Genomic DNA, 25,155 nt, shown 5'->3' with positions numbered 1-25,155 from the left:
TGGTTTGGATCTGGAGATGTTCCACAGGGACATTGTTGCCTGCCAAGAGTCTTATTGAGAACAAACCACCAAGCTTCCCCCTTACAGAGCAGCCCTCCCCAGAATCTCCCCCAGTCAGCTCCTTCAGACTAGCCAGCAGCAATTAGCAAACACCTGAGCTCATTATAGGAGCTACTTCTCAGTGAAACCATGGTAACATGTTATTAGAGTTAGTAGAGGAGCCATGTTGTGATGACTTCCTGAAGATGTAGTTTCAGAAAGAGCAGGAATTTTTAAAGAGACAGAGACCCCATTTCAAGGCATTACATTACAAAGTCAAATTTGTTTGAAGTCATATTTGATATATATAGAATTTTTTTTATAAGAACCGAAGGTAACAACTTTTATGTGACTGTGATGTAAAAAGGCACCATGTGTCTGGAAAATACACAATACTGTCCCTTGAAGTCATTTTCTCTTGGAGTCTGAAAATTATAATCTCACAATATTTTACTCTTGATCTGCTAAAAATGAGTTTCTGTCATCTCAAAAGCAATTCAGTCTCAAAAAGGTCAATTGCTTTGTTTTGCAAACAGTGAAACTTTCTGTTATTGAAGTCATGTGGTTTAAAATTAAAAGTTAATGTAGCAGATCAAGCAGACGCTTTCTCAATTTATACTATTGACTCTGGCAGGAGAAGCTTCTCAGGTTTTAATCTTCTCAATGTTTCACATGGAAGGTCATTAGAAGAGGACCACTCTGTACTATGGTCCTTATGTAAACAACAGCTGGTTTGCATACATAACAGTATAATGCAAATATGATATCAGGTTAAAAGATCATTAAACTACTTTTGCATTTCCTCCTCTCCCTCTCCTTTACCTGTGTTCATACAGGCCATTAGGTTTACCCTCTGAAAGCAACTAATGTGATTTCTAAATAATTGGACACTAACTAAGTTATCTACTGCTGCTCAGTGGAACCCAGCTTAAAGAATACAGGACCATCACTTCATTAAATACATTCTCTATATTTTAAAGATATTAAGAATTCTACTTTGTTCCAAGTCATTAAATCACATGAAAGGCCTTTTGAAAATTATTTCATTGTATTTCACCAGGATTTGTGTTTGAACATTGACTAGGCCGCTCCAAAAGCTTCATCTTTAGTGAATCTGAGGTACTCCCTGGCAAATTTACTGGTGGTGTTGTTTCACTCATTTAACAAAGCAATTATGTTCATGTTTCATAATAAATGAAACAATTGAAGTCTGCATTTCGTATTATCTTCGTCTCATATTTATTTTTTATAGCATAGTGAGTTCTAATGATCACAGTGAGGTGAAACCTAATTGTGGTGGTAATGTTTCTATGGCTTTTGGCTTCCATCTTCAGTATTCAGACTCAGCTACGAGAAAATGATGGAACCAAAACAAAATTTCACTTCAATCAAACTAAACATAAGCAATCTTGCCAGTGAAGATGAATTATTTTTGGTTTTGCAACAACATTTCCTAATGTTGGCATCACATTGTGATATAAATCCTGAAAATATCCAACAAATCTGTCTCCATTCTGCTGGTGTCAGTGACTGCAGCACTAGTTACATTCACAAGACATCATTTATTTGATATGGCAGATGAATGCTTGAAAAAAAATATGACTCGTTAGTAGATAGTGGATTTTAGTAACATAAAGATGCATATAAGGACTTTGAGGAAGATATGCAATGGAAAAAACATATTTATTAAATATGACCATGATTTTGCAACAGCTTGACAGTATTTTCTTAGCAAGAAGGTCCCAGGTTTGAATCCCAGCTAGTCGTTCTGCATGAAGCTTTCCTCTGGATACTCCTCTTCCTTATGCACACAGCCTGAAAACGTGACACGGACTGCTCTACATTTCAAGTGGGAATATATGATGGAAACCCAAAAGTCAATTTGAAACAAATAACATCTGGTGAATTATTGGAAGACGTTTTTTTCTTCTTTTTTATTTCCACCCTTTCAAGAATCCAGTTTCAAAATTGGTGGAAAACTTAATATAAATGCAACCAGAGCTGAGTTTTTGAGAATATCCTTTAAGTTTGAACAAAAATAGTCTCTGTATGGTTTGTATTAGTCAGAGCAAAGCCTTGGTCAGTCTTAATATTAATCTAGTACACGTGTCAAGTAAAGACAAAATGCTTTTTATTGGACTTTAAATTGCTGCCTGTGTATCTAACTCTTACATATCTTAATTACCTCTGAGTGTGAACAGATAAATTTTTTCTTTTCTCTGTTTCCTCTTCCAGTTCCTTTCTAACCCCGCAGTGACCTTTGGGACGGCTATAGCGGCCTTCTATCTGCCCGTCGTTATTATGACAGTCTTGTACATCAACATCTCCTTGGCTTCCAGGAGCAGAGTCTCCAAACACAAACCTGAGAAGAAAGAGAAGAAGGGGATCAAGTAAGATTGATCAGTGAATTAAACATCAAACTTCTTTGGACATAACAGGGATTTTTTTTCTTTTTTTTTCTCAAATTCAACCTAGCTTTAAAAAAATACCAGAGGTTTGCATACCCTGTATATAATGATGCAGTCTTTTTCTTCGCTCTGACATTAAATCTGGTTAAACTTTTCAGTATGGCTCTGATTAGATCATGTCAGGAATTAACTCATCAAACCTTTATCCACCTGAAAGATCATCCCAAACTGATTGATGACATAATGAGTCTAAATTTAAAGAAAGTCACAAAGATTTAAAAGAAATAAAAATAATATTCTGACATTTAGAAAATTGATACAATTTAATAAAACAGGAAAACTTCAGAATGTTTTAATATCAGGAAACAGGACACAACAGGAGTTACTGTTTGAGATTATTGTAAAACAGTTTTGTCAACGTCCAAAAACATTCTCTAGAGTCTTAAACATATTTTCTAATTGAATATAATAACTGTCCATTTCCTCAGACCTCCCAACCTGCTAAAGAGTCACATGATAAAGCAGAACAACAACAACGACACCAGCCCTCAAGTCAGTCCTCGCTCCACTCCCAAGGCCAGCCTGGACTCCACCACCACCGCCCTGGATGGAGTAAAGAACGGCCAGGTGGAGGAACAGAAACCTTCCCAAGTCGAAGCCCTGGGGCACCCCAGTCCCAGACTGGCACAGGTACTGACTTATTATTCTAAACCTTATTAGACATTAGAAAGTTTAGTTGTTGGAAAAATTAAGCTCTAAGCTTCAATATGACGGTCTTTGCGTCCATTTTGATTATACTTGCAGGATGTTTATCTCTTGTGTTGTTGCCAATAGTGAAAGAAATCTGGAATTTAAGCTGATCAGCATTATCACATGCTCTGTGGGGAATATGGCCTTAAATCATAAATAAATAAATGTAGTCTTAGAGATATTTCCACATTTATTCACAGCCCTCCGGTAACTGTGGAGCTGAACATCGTCCGTTCCCTCGGTTCGCCCTGGGATTGGAAAGCTCAGGGCCTCGGCCTGAAAACCTGAGTCATTTCCTCTTTAAACCCTCTCTGGTTCTGAATCCTCTCATGTTCCTTTCTCCTTCTGTTGCTTTCACTTGGAATTGTTCTGTCTAGATGTTTGAAAATGAGGAGAAGAAACTCTAAATACGTCTTTGAACACTGGCGATGTTAGACTTATTTTATTATCATTGCACAAAGACACAACAGTGAATTTAGCAGTGAAATTTAAAGCTACTTAAAGATTTAAATCTATAGTCATGCATTTATTAGAGCCATAGTTTAAAGGACAGTGTTACTTTGAGTGATGGTGTTGCTGAGGAAGAAGAAAAAGATAAAGATGATGATAGAGGGAACTGTTAAGACAAAGAGAGAGAGAAGGTGAAACAGATTAAAAACCGAGAAACCACACCCCAGTAAAACTGAGACAGATCTCCATAGCAACACTGAAAACCTCATTGTTTCTTTTTTGTGCAGGCAGAGCGTTGCGTGCCTATATGATTGTCAGTGCTGTTGTTTTGTTCTGAAGGATGATTGCCCCTGGCCTACGTGTTCACCTTTACCTTCTGTTTCAGCTCCAGCAGCAGCTGCACGGCAGCATGGAGCGTTTATGCTAAACTACAGTTGGGTTCAAAATAATAGCGCGTCTATAGAAAGTGAGCAATGTTCAAAATCCTTGTGATAGCTTTTATTTTGGTAAATGTCATGGGAACAGAGAACATTCTTCTCTACAACAGAAACTTATGCAGATTTTATCTCATGTATTATCAGTTGCTTCGCTAACACTTTATTTGGCGGGTTGTGAATAAGACTGTCATGACGCTAAAGTCTTCATGAATATTTATGACTGTTGTCATAAAGTGTCTTTCGCTAAATCATGAAACTTTTAATACAAAGTTGACATTATTCAAAATGTCTTTATGACAACTTGTCATTAACCAAGAAATCATGATCTGACAGAAATTAGTTAGAAACGTATTACTGATTAAACTTTAAAAAATGATGTAGCTTTGTGTTATTAAAGCTAAAGTTTAATCAGTAATACTTTACAAAAAGTGGCAATGAAAGATGATATGTTTTTGCTCAAATGAGCCTGAAGTATAATAAAAAGTACCTGACAGCACTGACTGTGACGAACCCTTGATGTTTGTGGTACTGGTTTTTTACCATGGAGGGAATCCATCTAATCATAAACTCTTGATGTAGCCTTTGTGTGTGTCTGGGTTCATTAGTGTGTTCTGTTTTAGTGAAGCTCTACCTCTTTGATGGATCTGTTTCAGTTCTTTCCAGTCAAAGAATGGCTCCTTTCACTTTCACTGATGTCAGTTCACAGACTAAAGTCAGAATGCAGATTCCACATACAGAATCTCCCGCAATCCTCCTACCTGCTCTACTAATCAGAAGATCTAACGAGAATTTCTCACAGCTCTCCATGAAGCAGTTTCTAAATTCATAGCCATCTGCAGAACGCTGCAGTCCTCTAACCCCTACTTGCAGCTTTGGAGTGCCCTCAAATTAAAGCAGAGAGACTGTATTTTGAGCCTGCATTTATTACATAACTGAGTGGCATTAGAGTTTGTGCCTTTTTCTTTCTCGCAGGAGGAGAAGGAGAGCTCCAACGACTCGTCCACAGCTTTTATCCCTCCAACAGAACCAAAGGCCAACAGCGAGGCGACGTCTGAGGTTTGTGTCCAAAACGTGGATAATATTGTTGTCAGTGGTCTATAAAAAAGGGAAGCACATGGTCAGTAACTCATGTTGGCTGTAACATTTAAGCACAGCTCAGTTGTGTGGTAAGAGAATATTCCTCGCATCATTAAACTTGGACTGTTGATATAACCATAGAGATACTTTCATGTTGTTTACAACGCACTCTGGGACCCAGTGTGTTTTCTGCTGCTGTAAACCTCCTGCTTTAAGGTTCACCGTCTCTGTTCAGAAGTGATGGTCTGCATACTGTGGCTTGCTAAATTATCAATGCTTTTCCTTGAACCTTTCCGTATTTTGTTGCATTGCAAATCTATTTCTCTGGAATTTAATGTGAAAGACCAACACAAAGTGGTGTGCAATTGTGAAGTAGAAAGAAAATTCAACATGACTCAAAAATGTTTTTTTTATAAATTAAAAATCTGAAAAATGCGGTGTGCAAAAGTAGTCAGCCCTCTTTTCTCTGAGTGCAAATGCAGCAGCTCTGTGACGGTTGATTACTGGTATACGTGTGTTATAACTATGGCTGAAAAACGTATACTGATGTACATAAGCGTTTCAAAAAGTCAAAGCATCTAATTCTGAAGATGACTTGTTCTATTTGGACTAATTCCTACATGATTCTTAAAACCCAGTCAATTCAGCCGTTAGAGATTTAAAAACTCAGTTGTAATAAAATCTTGTGGTTTAGTGATGGCTTGGTGTCAAACTTAAAGTAGACACAATGACAAGCAGGAGAATTATACAATGACACAAAAAGGGAAGCAAATGGCAGCTCTGTTTGAGTGATGTATGCAAATATTTTCAGATGAATGCAACATTATGCAGAAAAGCAAAAAAAAAACAAGATGGAACTTTCAGAGTCTGAATTTGCATGTAAGGACAGTACAGTAGGTTTGACATAAAACAATCTGACGCCGGTCTGGACGTTTTCCTTCAGATGCTGACTGGCCTGCTCTGTGTGTTTGACACCCAGCACCACGTCTGGATTATTTTTAGCTACTTACGACCGTTTCATATCGTCATCTGTCGTCTTCTCACTTTTTCTCGACAAAACACTTTTAGGATTTGTGCTTCAAATTTTGCCGGTCTTGTCCTTTGCCTCCCTGCTCCTTCACACCTTTACAGTTATAACTATATATCAGAGCAAATAGGATGATATTTGAAGCTCTGAAATTGTTTTAGTGACATTTAACTTTTCATTGCCATTGCTTCTTTAGATCAGAATGTTTCAAAATAATCTTTTTTGTTCTCCTTGGAGCATCTTTGCCTCTTTCTCTAACCTGTAGAAACAAACTGTTCCAGGTGTTTAAGCTGCTCTTCACACATCCTCAAACCGTTTTCCCCGCTGAGTTTATTCTTAGCACTCAGGCTGAGGTTGTTGGGTTTTTTTAAAACCAGTTTTTAACTATGAAACTCTTTGCCAAAACAACTGTTGAAACAGTTGTCTTGCCTGAAGCCCTGCCCATGTATTTAGATAAAGAAATTCCCAGTGCTCTGTATTTTACACATCAGTGGGGGGGAAAAAAAATCCACTTTTAATACGTTCAAACCCCACATCATTGATTAATGTTCCCATTAGGTCTATTGACACACAGAGAGATGCTCACAAGACTCTACAGACAATTTGGCTCGGCTCTTTCCCCCAGATGCTGTTGACACGAGCTGTTCAGGGCGGGAGATCTTCTGCTGGAGATGAGCTCTCACAGCGGGAAGCTCCAGGGAAAAGACATGGGGGAGCATCTTTCCATGAGGCATGACGCTGGGACTGCAGTGTTTTCTCTACACACAGCTACCTGATGGCTGGTTTCCGTGGATACTCGTATCACATGCAGCCGTGTTTCACGTCTGCAGATAGGAGTAGAATTGCAGCGGCTCTTATCGGCACACAAATGTGCTGGTTCATATTTGCTTATCTTTCAGACATTTTACAGACGCAAGTAGGCTCTGGAAATCTTACAGAGCCTCCAAAGAACAGCAGTGTGTGTAAAAAAAAAAAAATAAAATAAAAAGGCCAGACATGTATGGCCTGTTTGGTTTTTGTGATCTGACTTTGCAACCAAGACACATTTTAGGAAATATGTGAATTACATTGAATTCACACCAGCCTTGTTCTTTAATCAAACTCTGACCAATAAAAAAAAAAACTTGACCTCGATTTGGTTGAAGTGAACTCTGGTGCAGTTTGAATGCACATGTGGTCGCCAAACAGCCTTAGTCAGTCTTGCAGAAATAGTTTTATTGAATCAATGCCATAAACTTTCAAAAACAATTCAGAAAACAGAAATATTAGAGACTGGAAAAATTTTCATTTATAGGCAGAAGGTGCAAAGAAATTAACATATTACTACTATTACAGTACTACTACTACTACTAATAATAATAATAAGGCTAGAACCTCATCTTATAACCTTTCTTTAATTATTGAAAAATAAAAACAAAATCAGTATAAAGCAGTACGTTGTATCCATCTATTAACTATATATTAACATCTATTTAACCTATCTCCAGAGGTCCACAGGTGAGAGGCGGGTTACACCCTGGAGACGCTGCCGGCCCATCACAACACAGAGGACAAACAGACATGCACACACACACACACACATTCATACCCAAGGGTAATTTAAAGAGACCAATTAACCCAACAGTCAGAGTCCCTGCAGAGAACATGGAAGGTCCCAGCAGAAAGAACCTGGACTGGGATTTGAACCCAGAACCTCCTGGCTTCTTTAGAAAACGAAGACAATGATCAGAAAAAGATAAGCTACATGACAATGAACAGAAATATGCTGCTAATTCTTCTGAATACTCTATGAACAGCACTAGAAAATATTTTTAATTAAAGTTTGTCTTGGATTAAATAAGAACACAGTTGAAACCAGTTTCTTATACACACTGTAACTGTACACACACATTTCAACGTATGAGATGGATTCTGTTTTAGTGGAGATTATCAAAAGTGTTTCCATTTTAAATATGCCTGAAGAATTAAAGAGAATTAATTTTCTATTTTCTTTGTTCATCTTGAACAGTTTCCATACAGATCTGTAGTAATTGCAGGAATTACCTCATGACCTGTGTGACCTGGAGCGTCTGTACACACGTCCCTTTCCTCCTGACATAACTGGAAATTATGACCAAAACTTCAATTTTATTTTATCATCATGCTACAGAATTTTTTTTTTTCTAAAACTGAAAAGATATTTCCTTTTGCAAATTTCCAAATAATGTTTTGTGAATTTTGGAGTAAAGGCTTCTTCCTTGCTGAGCTCATAACATACAGAAATCATTTCACTTCGGATAATAAGACAATCTAATGATACAGTTGTGTCTTGTTTTATTCCTGAGGTTGATTTTACACCAAACTCATCTGTGAGACACATATTGGCACATAACTGTGTGTAGTTCTGCTTCAGTTTTTCACAACGATCCTGCTGAATTAAGACTTTGCAGTTCTGGTCTCACTCTTGTTTGCTCAGCTCCACTTTAAATTGTCAGGATGGATGGAAGGTTTATTCAACACAAACATGAAGTTCTTCAAAAATGTTCTGATTGGGAAATCGGACCTCAATCACGTGCTTCTCTCCTCCACCTTCACATCAACTTGCAACCTCAATGTAACCTCTCAAGGAGAAGGTCGGCTAGGATGCAGTCAGTGAAGCACAAGAACGTAACATCAGCGTAACCCAACACATCATGGAGAACATCCATCTGAACTGGGGCAACATTAGCTTTTCCTCTCCAATTGAAAACACAAAAAGTGTGAATTCTTCCTCCTTTATCTACACAGCAATAATATTTTAACCAAACGAACATTAGCATGACATTTGCCTTAATTTCTGCGGTTACCTAACTTCTTGTTGGTGCATTTCCAGCAACAAAAATTTTAATTTTCTTTTAAAACTGTATTTAGCTAAGTATAATGGATGCGTGTGCCCGAGTGTGTTTCCGGGTAAAAAAAAAAAAAAGTCGCTGGATGTTTGTGGCATGACTTTCTATGAAACAAAAATAAAATAAATAGGCAATAAAAGATTTTGTTTGTTTGTTTTGCATGTAACATTTTCCATTTAAGAAGACATAAACTGCTGGGAGGACAATAAGATCCGCTGCTGTGCCGTGTCATCCATTATATCCAGTAAAGTTCATTAAAATTCAATTAAATAAGCAATCTTAAAATGTTGAGCCTCTCTCAGCAGACATTCAACGGATGCAGCAAATCAGTATAAAATGCAGCTTAGTTTATGTTCTTGATTTAAAATCCCAACTCGATGCTTTTATATTCAATTAAATTCTTCTGTACTTACTGTCTCATTTTTGGTAGCTCAGTGTTACTGACTTGCTGTAGCATTAACTTTCACCTGAACCCTTTAAGGTCTCACAGGAACTGAGTTGCTGTGAGACCTTACTGCTAATTACCTGCTTTGCTGCTGGAGAGGAGCTTCTGTGCCTCATAGAAATGTTTAAAGTCAAGAAGAACTGCACTTTAACAGGAAGAAACCTCCAGTAGAGCCCGGTTCAGTGTGAGCGGCCATCTTATTAGCTACTCTAACTGTACACTTTATGAAAAAAGAAAAGTTTTAACCCTATTAAAAGAGAAATCACGGTGAGATTTAATAAAACTCTTTGCTTTTGATTGCAGGCGGCTACAAATCCCAATCCAGTTGTCACGACAACATCCAACTCTGCCCTTACCAAGATGAACCCATCGTCAAGGTGGTCCAAGATAAAGATAGTCACGAAGCAGGCGGGCGACGAATGCATCACAGCGATAGAGATCGTCCCGCCGGTGGAGGGAGCGGAGAGGCGCTCCATCCCAATCAGCCGCCCCAGAACCGTGGCAAGAAAGTTTGCCAGCATCGCGAGAAGCCAAGTGAAGAGGAAAAGACAGATGGCTGCCAGAGAAAAGAAAGTGAGTGTTTAAGCATGTGGTGAAACCTGGATAGTGTTGCAGCAACATATTTCCATGTACTGTATCCAAAAGGCAATTTTTTTTACTATCTGATTTTAAAACAAACTAAACTTTTACCATTTTAGGTCATCTGACTTACCAAACTTATTCACATACATCCTTTAGGCTCCGCCCTCTAAAGTCCTCTGGGTTCAGGACTTTCCTGCTCACTCTGAAGCAAACTATTGCAAATGTGAGCAAAATTAGTCAATATTACACTAATGTCGAACAATTCCATTTTCGCAATTGTGGCGTTTCCATTAAATAAGAAACGCAATTTAAATGACGTGTGAATAAGTTTGTCCACGTGTTAAAAAACATGCGGTGTCATGATCCTCCAACTACTTCCTGTTGTCTTCTTTGTGGTTTGATTCGTGTGATGCGGAAAAAAAATTTCCGTTGCAGTTTTCCCAAATAAACCAAAGAACCACCTAATCCTAGCACCACAAGAAAGTTTACTGTTTCAGAACTGGCATGTCTACGGGTGGGGATTACAGATCCATTTACCCTCAAACTTTAACTTTCTGGCTGATGTCTGTAGATTCTAATTTCCACAGATTGTTTTTTTTTCTTGATATCAGTTTTTAATTATTAATTTTTGATTTTTTTCTATTTTATTTCATTTTAAATATGACAACAGTCAGAAGGGCTCAAAACCTACATTTTTGTTTCTTCAGACTACAGGACATGTTTCCAAAGCTCTTGTTTCTAAGTAGATTCCTGAACTGTAATCTGGCTGAATGTTTGGTTTGGAGTAATGGCTTCTTCTTCTCTGAGCCTATGGTGGGACACGACTGGTTTCACTGGAGATGATGAGTATCTTTACAAAGTCTTTAGCTATTGTTCTGGGCATTTTGAATATATTTTACCCCCATTGTTCTCACCATAAAGGAACTCTTTTTTTTTCTTCCAAATATTGGCTATTAAATACACGCTTTCACACTTACATGGCAACACAACTACAGTAATTGTTCTTGGTTTCTGTCTTCTGCCTCTTGACCTTTTTCATCTTTCATTTGACCCGGCAGAACGTGTTGGTGGATTTTCTGAGGATGTTTCATGACTGTGGCTTAACAGGAATTGTGAAATTGAACTGACTGTGGCGAGTCATTTTACTATAAAGTGTGTGAAAGCCACTTTTGTTTTCCTGCAGTGAGAAAATAGCTACTGGGAAAACTCAGAATAATATCCAGTTATTTGTGTTATTCAATTAGAGCACCTTGCGTTGCAGCTCCACAGGGACATTATGTTGAGTGAAGCAGTGGGCCGTGTAAACACATGTGGACAAATCTTGTTATGATCAAATGTGGTTTATCCAAATGATAAGCACTCTGAAGGTTTATTTATGCAGGAGTGAAATTTTCCTGCATAAATGCTGTTAGTAAACTCAGCAAAACATAGAGCTGCATCAACAGCAGCCTGTTCGCTTTCATGGCCTGTTAGATTTTTCTTCATCATTTAAATCTGCTTTTTGTATTTACTCAGGTTATCTTTGGTTACTCAGGATGATCCAAATCATTCTGGTTTGACAAAGAAAGATGCTGTGGCTTGTAATGCTGCAACAAGTCAGACACAATGTCAGATATGTGTCATTGTTAACCCATAAAAACATCACTTGAGTCTCAGCCCAGACAAATAAACACCAGACTGGAAGAAATGTCAATAGAATGAGCTGACATTTGATCCCAAATGTTGCTAAGTTAAACTGAAACTATCCATCCATCCATCCATCCATTTTCTGTTCACCCTTGTCCCTAATGGGGTCGGGAGGGTTGCTGGTGCCCATCTCCAGCCACGTTCCGGGCGAGAGGCGGGGTACACCCTGGACAGGTCGCCAGTCTGTCGCATAAACTGAAACTATTCAGCAGCAAAAATCTACTTTCCCAGCGTCCTCAGCTCCTCGCCTTTAAAAGCACTCGGCCAAACTGGGTGTGAATGAGGCAACAGCTATGATGTTCTGCAGTATGTCCAGATCTGGCCCCTACCATCTGTGTTAATGCTGTTACCAGCAAAAGTTGTCTCATATTTCAGGAGGAGGTGGGTAGTCAGCAGAGTGGCTCAGATGTCGCCTCACAACAACAAGGCTTTTACTTTCTCTCTGTGAATAAGATTTCTTCCCAGTCGATTCTGGTTAACTACTGTGATGAATAATTATGCCGCTGATGTGTCTCTCTCTCTGTTGACCCTGTGAAGGAATAGTGACCTTGGTTTGCCTTATGGCTCCAGCCCCTTGCAGCCCTGAACCCAATTAGTTCTTCTTTTATACTACAGTACATTTAATGATGCAACTAAAGAAAATAATTTATCTATTTGAATACAAATGTATAAAGCATTCAATATCTTCAGGATGTTGCAATTCATGGCATTTTAATTGTAAAAATGCTACAAAATAAATAGCTTGCAATTTTTTTTCTTGACTAATAAACAACTCAGTATAAATGTCTTTAAAAGTCTTTCATCATAAACAGATATTTTTATCTTAACACTTTAACTAAAATCAGTTCTACACTCTGTGGGCTATCAGTGTATTATTAAAGTGAAAGTTTTCTGTCTAATGTAACAGTGCTGTTTGGACACTAACAACTAGCAGACAAGAAAAATATTAAACTTTTCTACCACTTTAAAGCGACTTAAAAGTAGTAAACATCCCAGAAGATGTAAGCTAACGCTACGTGTTTTGATGTTAGCTTTACAGAAAGCTCAATGATGATGTTGGTCTGAGATTCCCAGTCAGAAAGTGCTTTCAATGTTTGGAGGTCTGAATCACACAACACTTTTCTCTACAGTTTTTTCTTACTCTCAGTATCAAGGACATATTTTTGGAAAAGAGATTTCTACCCTCTTCCTGTGACGAATATTATGGATTTGAATGTTACAGAGTAAAAATGTAAACATACACTTGAAAACATTCGTGCTTCTATTATGATATTAACAGTCCAGCGTTGGCTCAAGACTACATATATTTTTTTTGTTTTTATTTAGAGTACATTGATATGTTTTCAATCTTTAGGTTATTACATGAAACACTTTTAAATATTAACGATTATAGTTTACTTATCAATTGGTTCAAATGTATTTTTCCAAACATGTTTGTTCCTGTGAAGCACAATTGTGAATGTTTCCTATAAAAGAAAGGTTCCTAAGTGGTAGGATTGTGGCTCCTTTAAGTTTACAGTAATGTTATTGGTTCCTCTTGGTTTTCACTCTCTTTCCAAATTAGTGCAAGGAATGCATTGTGGTGATGTGACTGACCAGAACAGGATTTGCTGGCACATGGTGCCGTGCTGAGTTAGGGATGTGCATGAATGATCAGTACCATACCAGGAACTCTGGTAGCTGTATTTGAATCACGGGGTAGAAGGAAGAAGGAGCTCACGACTACATAGAGCTTCTTCTTCATGATTTTATCAACAAAAGAGCATCTGTGGCTGCATCATTGTTGTTATCACACAGCGGATCCACCATGCTCTGATTGCACTGCTCACGCTTTCTTAGAAGGTCTAGCATGAATATATGCATTACTGGACTATATTGCTTTTCCAATCCCCACTTCATATAGCTTTTGCCGCTGGTAGTATTGGGTTGTTTTGCTCATTCAACGTGTGCACAAAAGAAACAGCTTCAATCTCCATCACAAAAAGAGAGGGTGAAGCACACACCTAATCCTACATGCCTGTGTTTCACTACAACACTGCCCTTCAAGTACAATAAATCCATTTTCTCATAAATGTTGGAGTCTTAGATTTTGTAGTTGAGTTGAAGTTAGTTCTTTCTAAGCTTTCTTGAGTTTCATGAACTATATTCACTCAATAGTTGGTTGGAGATCCATTGACATGAAATACTTCATGATATGGAGGGAAAACGAGAGAAAAGACTTTGGACCATCGATCCGGTCCAAACCTTTGTCTCCTCAGGTGTCATGATCTGTGTTTTTCTGTGTATTTATTTCGAGTTTCTGTGTCCTTGAGTCTCTTCGTTGTCCTGTTCTCCCCTCGATTACTCCCAGGTGTTTCTCATTCCCTGATTACCCTCCTGTGTATTTAGTGTCACCTGTGTGTCTGTGTCTTTGTCGGGTCCTCGTCTCATTTGGCTTGGTTGTATGTGTCGTCTCCGTCAGCTGTCCATTCGTTTCCTCCAGTTGCTACCGGCGTCGAGCCCTGGATTCTGCTCAGCCGTGCCGCCTGGTTGTTGGACTATTGTTGGGCTTGTTTTCTTCATTAAACCTTCATTTCTCATTTATGCCTGGGTCTACTGCGTCTGTCTCACCACCTACACCGCACCACTACATGACATCAGGTCAGATTAGCGGCTTCTGATGTCTCTGGTTCAGGATTTACCTGAAGGAGCGTGATGGTTACTGTCCATGTCCTGGACATGTCTGAGTGCAGTGGCTCTTGATGGCTCAACCATAGTACAAGCCTTTGGTACTTCCTTTCCACTGAAGGTGCTTTGCTTCAATACCTTCTCTACAGTCATGACCAAATGTATTGAGAATGACACAAATATTATATTTTCACATGATCTGCTGCCCTCTGGTTTTCATGTGTGTATGTCAGATGTTGTCATCACATACAGAAATAAAATTGCAATCATATTATGAGTAACAAAAGCTTTTAATGACAGTTAGAATGAGTTAATGCAGCAAGTCAATATTTGCAGTGTTGACCCCTCTTCTTCAGGACCTCTGCAATTCTCCCTGGCATGCTCTCAATCAATTTCTGGACCAAATCCTGACTGATAGCAGTCCATTCTTGCACAATCAATGCTTGCATTTTGTCAGAATTCCTAGGTTTTCGTTTGTCCACCTGTCTCTTGATGATTGACCACAAGTTTTCAATGGGATTAAGATCAGGGGAGTTTCCAGGCCATGGACCCAAAATCTCTATGTTTTGTTCCCTGAGCCAGTTAGATATCACCTTTGCTTTATGGCAAGGTGCTCCATCATGCTGGAAAAGGCATTGTTCATCACCAAACTGCTCTTGGACGGTTGGGAGAAGTTGCTCTCGGAGGACATTCTGGTACCATTCATGGCTGTGTTTTTAGGTAAGACTGTGAGAGAGCCGACTCCCTTGGCTGAGAAGCAACCCCACACATGAATGGTTTCAGGATGCTTTACAGTTGGCATGAGACAAGACTGGTGGTAGCGCTCACCTTGTCTTCTCCGAACAAGCTGTTTTCCAGACGTCCCAAACAATCGGAAAGGGGATTCATCAGAGAAAATGACTTTACCCCAGTCCTCAGCAGTCCACTCCCTGTACCTTTTGCAGAATATCAGTCTGTCCCTGATGTTTTTCCTGGAGAGAAGTGGCTTCTTTGCTGCCCTCCTTGAGACCAGGCCTTGCTCCAAGAGTCTCCGCCTCACAGTGCGTGCAGATGCACTCACACCTGCCTGCTGCCATTCCTGAGGAAGCTCTGCACTGCTGGTAGCCCGATCCTGCAGCTGAAACACTTTTAAGAGACGGTCCTGGCGCTTGCTGGTCTTTCTTGGGCGCCCTGGAGCCTTTTTGGCAACAATGGAACCTCTCTCCTTGAAGTTCTTGATGATGCGATAGATTGTTGACTGAGGTGCAATCTTTCTAGCTGTGATTCTCTTTCCTGTTAGGCCATTTTTGTGCAGTGCAATGATGACTGCACGTGTTTCTTTCGAGGTAACCATGGTTCACAGAAGAGAAACAATGATTCCAAGCACCAGCCTCTTTTTAAAGTGTCCAGTGGTGTCATTCTTACTTAATCATGACAGATTGATCTCCAGCCCTGTCCTCATCACCACCCACACCTGTGTTAATGGAGCAATCACTGAAACAATGTTAGCTGGTCCTTTTAAGGCAGGGCTGCAATGAAGTTGAAATGTGTTTTGGGGGATAAAGTTCATTTTCTAGGCAAATATTGACTTTGCGATTAATTGCTGTTACGCTGATCACTCTTTATAACATTCTGCAGTATATGCAAATTGCCGTTATAAAAACTGAAGCAGTAGACTTTGTAAATATTAACATTTGAATCATTCTCAAAACATTTGGCCATGACTGTAGGTTGTGGTTATCCCTGTTCTTCCAGACTTTTCCCCTTTCAATTTGTTTCCACCAATATGTTCGCTTTCAAGGATTTTTTTTTTTATTGCTCTTGTAATAGAAAATTTTGTTTATAGCCTTATTTCATCTTTGATGGAACTGATGATACTTATTACCATTTATTTACTAATTATATCTGCTGTGTTTTTGTATTTCTGCGAGATGTGGTTAAAGAAGTTTCCAGATAATGTTAGATGTTTCTGCAGCTGTGATGGTATAAGAGACATGAAGACATCTTGGGTAAAATGCTCAACCTGGCAGTTGTCTTAAAGGACTAATGTGTGGAGTGCAGTTTGTGCCCTTGTTTGACCCTGAGCCCATCTGACAAAGAAGAATTAGAAGTTTCTCCTGAAATCCTTATCGGCTCTCTTTCCTGGCATAAAATCATCCCCTGCAAGTGGTGAGGTATAGTTCATGAGGTGGGGGTTAGGATTGTGCTTGTGGTCCATCTGGCAATAGAGATAAGATCAGACTCTTCCTTGCTGTGACTATATAACGATGTGATGTGACTGCGTTCAGTGAGACAGGTCTTCGAACGCTTTGCCTTTGAATAAAGAAACTTAAAGACAAAGATTAATTTTTCGCTTATTATTGAAACAGATTCTCATTCTTTGATTAATGACATCTCCATAACACTCTTGTAATTTTCTAAGAAATTACATTTTTGGTTTTCCTTGCTTTCAAGCTACAGCCATCCAAATAAACAGAAATAAACTCTTGAAACATCATGAAGGAAATAAACAGTTTATTTCTGTTTATTTGGATGGTTGTGGTCTGTCTTCTTGCCCAAGACAAACCACAACCTAGGTCATGTCCACCACGCTACACTGAGTCTCATGTCACCTGAACCTACCATGTTCAGGTTTTGGACAGGTTGGCATGACAACAAGCCTCTGTCTATTGTTGCTTCACTTATGAAGTCCCCAGTGCCTCTACTAGATGTAAAAGCTTCTTTCAAAGTAAATTCTTGCATAAATCTACAGAGTTATGTTTAAACAAGAGCATCTCTTCTGGCTGCTTCACTTTGTTTTTTATTTTGACTCTTTGCTGGTGTTTTCGGCCATGCTCTCTCAAAAATCACTTTCTTCCCATCAGACTGTTATTTCAGGCATTTAGATGCAACTAAAGTTGTGGAACAAATGATGCCTCTGTGCAACAGGCTCTAACACAGCATTTAAAGCTAGAATTCAAAACAGTTTACTGGTTCATCCTTTGAAACAGATGTCTTTTTTGCACTTGAATAATTCATACCTTTCTGTTGAAAGTAAATGCCTTTGAAAATGCTTGGTTTGAATGCAAGGGTGTAATGGCATTCACTGCTTTTATTCACATAACACTGAATCATGTCCTCCTAAAGCTATAATAGCTGCAGTTCACACATACAGTTGAAACCAGAGATTTACATTCACTGTGCAAAAAGACTTTTTCTCCCTCTTTCTTATATTAAGATACCTGAATAATAAAAGAGTGAATATTTTTAGAATTTTTTTTCTTCTTTAAATTCCAAGTTTCACCTGCTTTTAAACTGTATGATTTTGGTCAAATGTTTGGGTTTCCTTCAGCAATAGTTTGTTGGAATGACAGACACACCTTTTCAGCTCCGCCCACTGATCTTCTCTGAGGCTGAGGTCACGACCTTGTGATGGACACTCCAAAACAGTTTGGAGCCAACAGCCATCAGACCACAGGATAGAGCTACAAAACTCAACGTTCTTGTCCATGAGTGCATTTCCAAACTGTAATCCGTGTTTTTTGGAGATGGCTTCTTCCTCCCTGGGCAACCTTTCAGCCCATGTTTGTACAGCAGCTTGTTCATGAGGTTTTCAGCATTGAGTCACACGTTTCAGACCGAAACCTCTTCACATCTGGGACAGAGAACACGTCTCCTTTATGATGTGTATGATAACTGGACATTCTTGTACAAAATTGTTCAAACAAGTGAACCTTGTGGAAAATTGGAGCCAAGAAACTTTTGCCTCAGTTTTCTTCAGCCTTCCTGACACTCTACTTCTTTGCATTTTGTATGTTGACACACAGCGTCAGTGGTGTGTTTGTGGTGTTGCATTGAAACACATCCACAGGTGATCCAACATGCATCTCAAATGTTTTGTCTCACCTCTTCATCGTTAGCTAACAAATCCGTTGCATTATCTGGATTTGTCAAAAGGCACTGTAATCAGATTTTAACTGCATCAGGTCTGTTTAGATAAAAGCAAACAGACAAAATGTCCCCTCTGTGTCTTTTTAAAGAAAATAGCAGCTATCTTTCATTTGGAACTGCTTGTACCTTTACTCTGTTTTGCTAAGTCCAATCTTCTGCTCTCTCTCTTTTCTTTCTCATTCTCTGCAGGTAACCAAGACCATCTTTGCCATCCTCCTGGCTTTCATCATTACATGGACACCGTATAATGTCATGGTGCTGATATCCACCTTCTGTCAGTCCTGTGTCCCTGACACCGTGTGGGCGATTGGCTACTGGCTATGTTATGTCAACTCCACCATCAACCCAGCTTGTTACGCACTGTGCAATGCCACATTCAAGAAGACTTTCAAAAACCTGCTGCTGTGCCAGTATAAAAATATAGGTACGAGATGAGATGAAAGAAGAAGATAAAGGGTGGGAGGGCAGGGGAGGGAGAAGGAGGGGAGATGTAAGCCACGTCAAAGGAGGAACAGAGGAAACACTATAAAGGTGAGTGACAAGAAGTCTGGATAAATAAAAGCATAAATCTGTGAAATTTAACGAGTTCTGGCATATGGCGGGGGATATGCATCTATTTATTCTGCAAGTTAAAGCAAACAGGCGAGAGAGCTCCCCAGCTTCCCTTTACCACAGAGTGGAAAAGCTCCTACAGCCGTAAGACAAAGTGAATGTGGGCTGGGAAGGAAGGAACAACTGTAAAGTGTGGAGACCATGAATGGAAATAAAAGCTTGTGGAGACAAAACTAAAACAGAGCACTCACTCGGCGGCGGCAGTGGCGTTGCTCAGATTTGAGTGTTTTCGTGTATATTCGGATCAGCTGAGGACAGCTTGGATATTCTGTCATTTTCCCCCATAATGAATTATTCCCCAGCAGAAATCCCCGCAAAGTCATGCGTTCAAGTTCTGGTGTGATGCGGACTCTATTATATCAAAGTACCGAGGGCAGTTGTGTGGGTAATTGGCCACTGGCTGAGTTGTGACAGTTCAACTATCGACCCAGACGGGTAAAAGTTGGTCCAGAATCATTAAAAAGTTCTTCTTGTTCCTGCAGTTGATCTGAAATCAACTGTTTGTACAGAAAGGAAACAAGAGACGGATTAAAATAAGGGAGAATAGGTAGCTGCGTTTCCATTGACCACATAATTGCGCAATTTGACATTTCAAAAATAAATTTGCTTAATAGAAACATGCCAATTTAAAAAACAAATTTGTTTTCTGATTTTAAAAAAAAGCGATTTAGCACTAGGATGAGGTGGTTTTTCAGCAGTATTGAAATTGATTTATCTTGCAAATAGGAGGATCATGATGCAGCATCACATGAACAAACTTAACGTGTGATTTTTTTTATTTTATGCACGACAACTGTGAAATTGTCTTTACTTTGACATTAAATTTAATCCCTAATGGAAACTCAGCTAGAGGCTTCCACTCCGAAAATAAGTTTCAGATTTAACATCTATTGAGACATAACTGAAGTATCCATAGCGAGTTTCAACAGAGTCTGGTCAGGTCAAAGATTTTCCATTAAGTAACGTTTTAGCCGTAACATAAAGGAATTTCTCTGGTCTGCTCACGACAAAGTCAGCGTAAGCTCCATATTCCGAAAGTGACCCATTGGACGGATGAGGATGTTAAGAGAAGAAAAGAAAAGGTGTTTCAGGAAGTCCCAGAGTACGCTGGAGATGAGGCCATCAGTGACCGAACCTGGGGCAGAAAAGGAAGGCAGCTCTGCCTCAGAATCATGTCCTACCTGATAATGGTTGAGTTTGTCATTTGGAAAGAGAGAGGACATTCTGATGTTTAATATTTCTTTAGTTATGGATGATATATTCATTTAAATCCACCTGATTTATTCATTAGCACCAATATGTTAATGATTTCTAAATATCTCTCCCGCTAATGTTATTGTTTTTAGCTGTATTAGCCCCTTTGAGTAATATATTGAAATCAGACATAAAAATAGAATTTCAAGTGCTTAACATTTGTTTAAAAAAATCCATTTTTAATATTTAGTTTTGAGATTTATTTTAAATATCTCAGTAATTACATGTTTTCAAACCTCCAGTTAAAGTAATTATATTTCTTCTGTCATCAGAAGAACTACAATGTTTAGAGCAGCTTATTTTAGTCCTACCGAATAAGATTAAGTTAAGGGAGGGATTATATTTATAATTCAAATTGCCACAGCACATATATCTTTATATTTGAAGATCTCAAAGAATAAACAAAATAACTTGTGGGCTTTCATCGGCTGCCGCGTCTTGAAACAAGGTTGAGATTTGTTGTAGCAGAAGCATCTGAACCAAGCATTACTTATTCATTGCTTACTTTTTTCTTAAATTAAACTTCAGTGCTAATCCAGTCACTGAACGTTAGTCAATTTGAAGTTTGTGATGCGTTTATTTCATTAGTAAAAACCCAAAACAACATAGCTGTGTTCAGCATTGTGGATCTCCTCTTGTGCTGTAAAAAAAACATTTTCCTCTTACATATTGCATTAGTTTTTGCTTTTCCTATCAGATCTTTAAAACCCCTTAACTGCCACCTTCAAAACATTTACATGTTAGTCAATGTTAGTCAACTTCAATGTCCTCATGACAGTTAAAGGGTTAAACTGATATAAATATTAGAGTAAAAGGAAATATGGCTTACTCTGCTTTGTTGGTATTTGTGTGCAACCAAAGTGGAATGTTAGCAAACATAAACTTGTCTGAGGTCATGCCACATCATCTCAGTTGGACTTAAATCTGGTCTTTGACTAGGCCAGTTGAAATCTGTCAGTAGTTTTGTTTGTTTTTTTCAGTTTTTGTCTGTTTTGAAAGGTGAAAAACTTTCAATTGTTTAAAAATCAGCTCTCAAAAACGGCTTTTTGTATTCCAAAAACATCAAAACTCATTTGATGGGCTGAGACCTTCAAATGTCAACAAATCCTTTTTAGAGCGCTATGGATGGAGTTCTGCTTGACTTCTTCTCCTCTCTACCCTCTCAGACTGGATCATTATTATGAGATTGAGCTTGGTAGAAGTTCTCTCCACTATAAAGCTTAAAAGCTCAATTGATGAGTTTGACAGTGATGCTGTTCAGGCTTAGCATTAAAGCAGATGGCTGCAGTCGCCGTCTGTCTTAGAAACAAAGAGGAATTCTTCTCCCAGGAGAGAAGAGGAAGGAACGGTTCCAGCTGCTAGAGATTCATTGATGTATCTCTCTGCTGCCACCCTCACAGGGCGAGCGAACCAGCTTATATAACTTGCCAGTGGGGAGGGCAGCAACTTTAAGTAGCAAGGGTGAGGTGGCTGAAGTCGCTCTGTTTATTGAAAATAGATCAGGATAAGCGGCGGATTTGAAAGGAAGTCAGTGGGGGAGTGATGACTACGCAGGGAGGAAGATTTGCAGGCAGGTGGATTAGAGGAAAGTTGCTGCTTCTTAAAATCCTACCAGCTAACAAACCATGATGATTATAGAGCTTCAAAATGATATTTTTCAGAATAAGAGGAGGACTGAGGTGAAAGGTGGAAGAAACCCTGAGGGAGTGTGGAAACGGGTTGTTTCTGTTTTGGGTCGAATCCTGAATCCTGTTTCCTCATTTCCTCATGATTCTCAGAAGAAACGTCTTTCAACTGCTAATCATACAAAAACACTTTGCAAATATTCACATTTTAATGAGAAAATTATCACTTTGATGCCTACTGTTAAGTTTTTGACATATTATATCTGGAACTGACATTTGATCTATTGTCAATGATGGACTAAAAAAAATCTTCTTAATTTAAAACATTAGTGAAATCTGTAGCTCTTATAGAATGTGTATTTCGTAATTCTTACTGATGTGATTTTCTCACATCGGTAACAAAATGTAGGGCTCTAATAATTAAATGTAACAAAACATCATTAAGACCATATTATGTAATAACCAGCACAAAATTAAATGAAGTCATAAAATGCATTTTGAATCGTTTTGCCCTGAACAACATAAGTTAGTACCGACGGTTCTTTGTATGATTCTGAAAAGAGCTGCGAGCAAAAGTTTGGCATTTATTGACAAAACTTTAAATAACATGATCGTTATTAGAAGAATAATGACCAGGATGAAAAGAAACAGTTTATAATTGTTTATTACATAATGTGCCACATTATTACATTATAATTTCTAAATAATAATTTCTGCATTTTGTAATAATCGCCACAAAATGTAACAACATTTTGCAAGAGAAGGTATTGCAAAATATGTTCAAAAATTTTATTACATGTTCTGTCGATTATTACATAATGCTGCGCTACGCAGTATTATCAAGGCTGTTTGTTTAACAAACTGTTAAATTGTCAACACGTAATTTTTCTTCAAACCTCAATCTTCCAATCCAAAAGCTGACACCACGCAATTAGTGATAGCAGAGTAAAGTGTTGGAGGATTGTGCAAGTTTTTTTATTGGCCAAATCTTCTGCTGCTCACATGTTCATCACAAATCAGGGTTTAAAAATGGTAAAATCACAAATATCAAAGTAGTTTCAGGCGTGGCGTCATCTTGTAGCGGCAACAATTGTTGCCATGCTTACATTCACTCTTCTTATGATCAAAAGATGAATGAAGGGATACAATTTTCTTTAAAGACACTTGACAGAACATATGTTCAAAATATTTTATTTATATTTGTTCATTTAAATATTTTTACTGTCTTCCTCTTGTAGAGGTTTGTGACTGACATTTACAGTTACAGGCAGGAAGTAAAGAGGTCTGGTCATGTGACCTTTCACACTAGATGCATGAAATTGATTTTGCTTAGAGTTGACACATTATTATTTTATTTTAAAACTTCAATTGGCTGCCAAACATCAAAACAATTGTTGTAGAGCTTCCAGAAGTTAGAAAAAATGTCTGGCAACAATTGTTGCTAATTAAATGGGTTAATTAAGGGATTTGGATAGTCCTAGGAAATGGGAATCAGGACAATTGTCCAAGATCATTTTAATAAATTCTTTAAAACTTTTATTTGTATTATATCTGTTGCTTTGGCAAAAAAAACAGGAACCAAATATCTGTTAAAGTTGGTTTTTCTTCTCAGTCATTCATTCAGCTAAGTAGTCAAAAGAAGATCCCAATTAAAGATCCCAATTAAACAGCCCTGGGCTGCTGATGTGAGAATGTTGGGACATCTGACTGAGGGAAGCTCAACGAGATCCAACAGAAGAACTGGCTCTGAGGGAGCATGAATGAGTCAAGGAGCCGCTTTCTCAGATCACTTCAGTTACCTTAATTAATTCAGACTGATACATCCTGGCAAGAAAGCAAATTAGCTCATCGCTTTGTCCCAGGAGCCAATCGTCGCCAGAAATGGGTCTGTGATTAGCTCCGGTTCTGGTCACCATGTCGGAATCCGGCGTGACGGGATGTCACTCAGGACGCCTTCATCAGAGACAGAACCGAGGAGCTGCGCTCAACAGATTCCTTTTGTAATTTAAGTAGCGATGAAGTGAAGGCAGGAGACTTGATTTCCCTAATATGGCTGAATCACAAGGAGCTGAGTCGGCTGCTTTCACTTTAATCCTTTATAAACCCGTCAGTGCAGCAGAGCAAACAGGCGAATGTGAGGAGAATCCAACAGCACACAGAAACTCGTTTTCTCACACAATCCCTGGATTTGTCTTCTAGTTCGCTCAGGCCTCAGCTCTGCTGCAGATCTCATGTGGCAGTCAGCGAAGATATGACTGGAGTAAATTTACCTCAGAAGAAGACGAGCAACAGCTGGTTTTTTTGGTTTTCAGATCAACAAACAGATTTTAACATTGGATCGAGATGTCATGTCATGCATTAAAGGGACAACTTCATATCTGATGTAAGGGATATTTAAATCGGGCTCGTTTCTGGTGAGAGTTGGACTCTGCCAAGGTTGCCCTTAGTAACCGGTCCTCTTCATGTCGCTTCTAGGTGCAGCTAACGTATTGAGGGGATTCGCTTTGGTTGTGTCAGGATTGGGTCTGTGCTGTTTGCAGATGATATTGTTCTGTTGGCTTCATCAGATTGTGACCTCCATGTGGTTAAGAAAGCTGGTGAGCTATTCCAGTTGTTTCTAGGAAGGGCTGGGAATGCCGAGGGATTCCCCAGGATGAGCTGCTCCAGGTTGGAGAGAAGTCTTCTGTCTGCTTCACACGGCGAGATTTAAAACCTCAGAGATCACACACACTATGATTTTTAAAAAGTCATAGTTGTAACAGATTTTGTTGCAGTTTGTGTTGTCCAGCCGCATGGGAGGAGCAACACACTAAAACACAAAGTGATTTCACTCTGCAGCATTCAGATGGGAAATCTGGCCAAACCTCTCGAGAGACCAAACATGAATTCGGAGTAAACAAACTTTAAGGTAAAAAAAATTGTCATGAAATCTTGCCATGTGAACGAGGCTCTGGACCCGATCCTGGATTAAGTGCAAAGTGATGGCTTAATGGTTCTCCTTTAATAAATGGAATCATAATTTGACAAAAAACATTTTTTTGAATCTATGTCTAATATTACATTTATTTCATGATCTAAAACATTTTCAGCTGACAGCAATCCAGATTAAATCTATAAGAGGAAATGCATATTGTTATAGCATCCTTGCTTTTTGTTTGTTTTTCCTATTAATATTTCTAAGGCGCGCTACCAAGAAGGTACACACAGCTGAGATCAGATCTGTTCTAATTATTCAATGACCCAATGCAAGCTGCTTTCCAGTCTGACTGCTTAACTATAGCAGACACACAAACACATTCAGGTCCATTTCACTGAGACGG

General features: G+C 38.8%; 1 protein-coding gene and 2 long non-coding RNA genes across 3 annotated transcripts in view; 1 reads left to right on the top strand and 2 right to left on the bottom strand.

Annotated features, from left to right (window-relative positions):
• Nucleotides 1–6,927, bottom strand: part of LOC114140785 (uncharacterized) — a 36,932-nt gene extending 30,005 nt beyond the window's left edge. The window contains exons 1-2 of the long non-coding RNA XR_003594681.1: nt 6,775–6,927; nt 2,225–2,401 (exon numbers count right to left, since the gene is read on the bottom strand). This is a non-coding gene — a long non-coding RNA (uncharacterized LOC114140785). The remainder of the gene's footprint in view (nt 1–2,224; nt 2,402–6,774) is intronic.
• Nucleotides 1–24,574, top strand: part of chrm4a (cholinergic receptor, muscarinic 4a) — a 34,553-nt gene extending 9,979 nt beyond the window's left edge. Inside the window, exons 3-7 of the mRNA XM_028010992.1 lie at nt 2,275–2,429; nt 2,936–3,137; nt 5,057–5,140; nt 9,804–10,073; nt 18,534–24,574. Coding sequence (XP_027866793.1) covers nt 2,275–2,429; nt 2,936–3,137; nt 5,057–5,140; nt 9,804–10,073; nt 18,534–18,779 — 957 coding nt within the window. The 3' untranslated portion in view covers nt 18,780–24,574. The remainder of the gene's footprint in view (nt 1–2,274; nt 2,430–2,935; nt 3,138–5,056; nt 5,141–9,803; nt 10,074–18,533) is intronic.
• On the bottom strand, nt 1,704–1,926 carry LOC114140786 (uncharacterized). The gene is made up of 2 exons (XR_003594682.1): nt 1,850–1,926; nt 1,704–1,817 (listed from the first exon to the last, which is right to left on the bottom strand). It is a non-coding gene; the product is annotated as an uncharacterized LOC114140786 (long non-coding RNA).
• Nucleotides 24,575–25,155: the final 581 nt, after the last annotated feature.

This window comes from Xiphophorus couchianus, chromosome 24, assembly GCF_001444195.1.
Source record: "Xiphophorus couchianus chromosome 24, X_couchianus-1.0, whole genome shotgun sequence".
Classification (NCBI taxonomy): Eukaryota; Metazoa; Chordata; class Actinopteri; order Cyprinodontiformes; family Poeciliidae; genus Xiphophorus; species Xiphophorus couchianus.
Note: the sequence above shows the minus strand (reverse complement) of the source record. Positions and strands in the feature narration are given on the sequence as shown.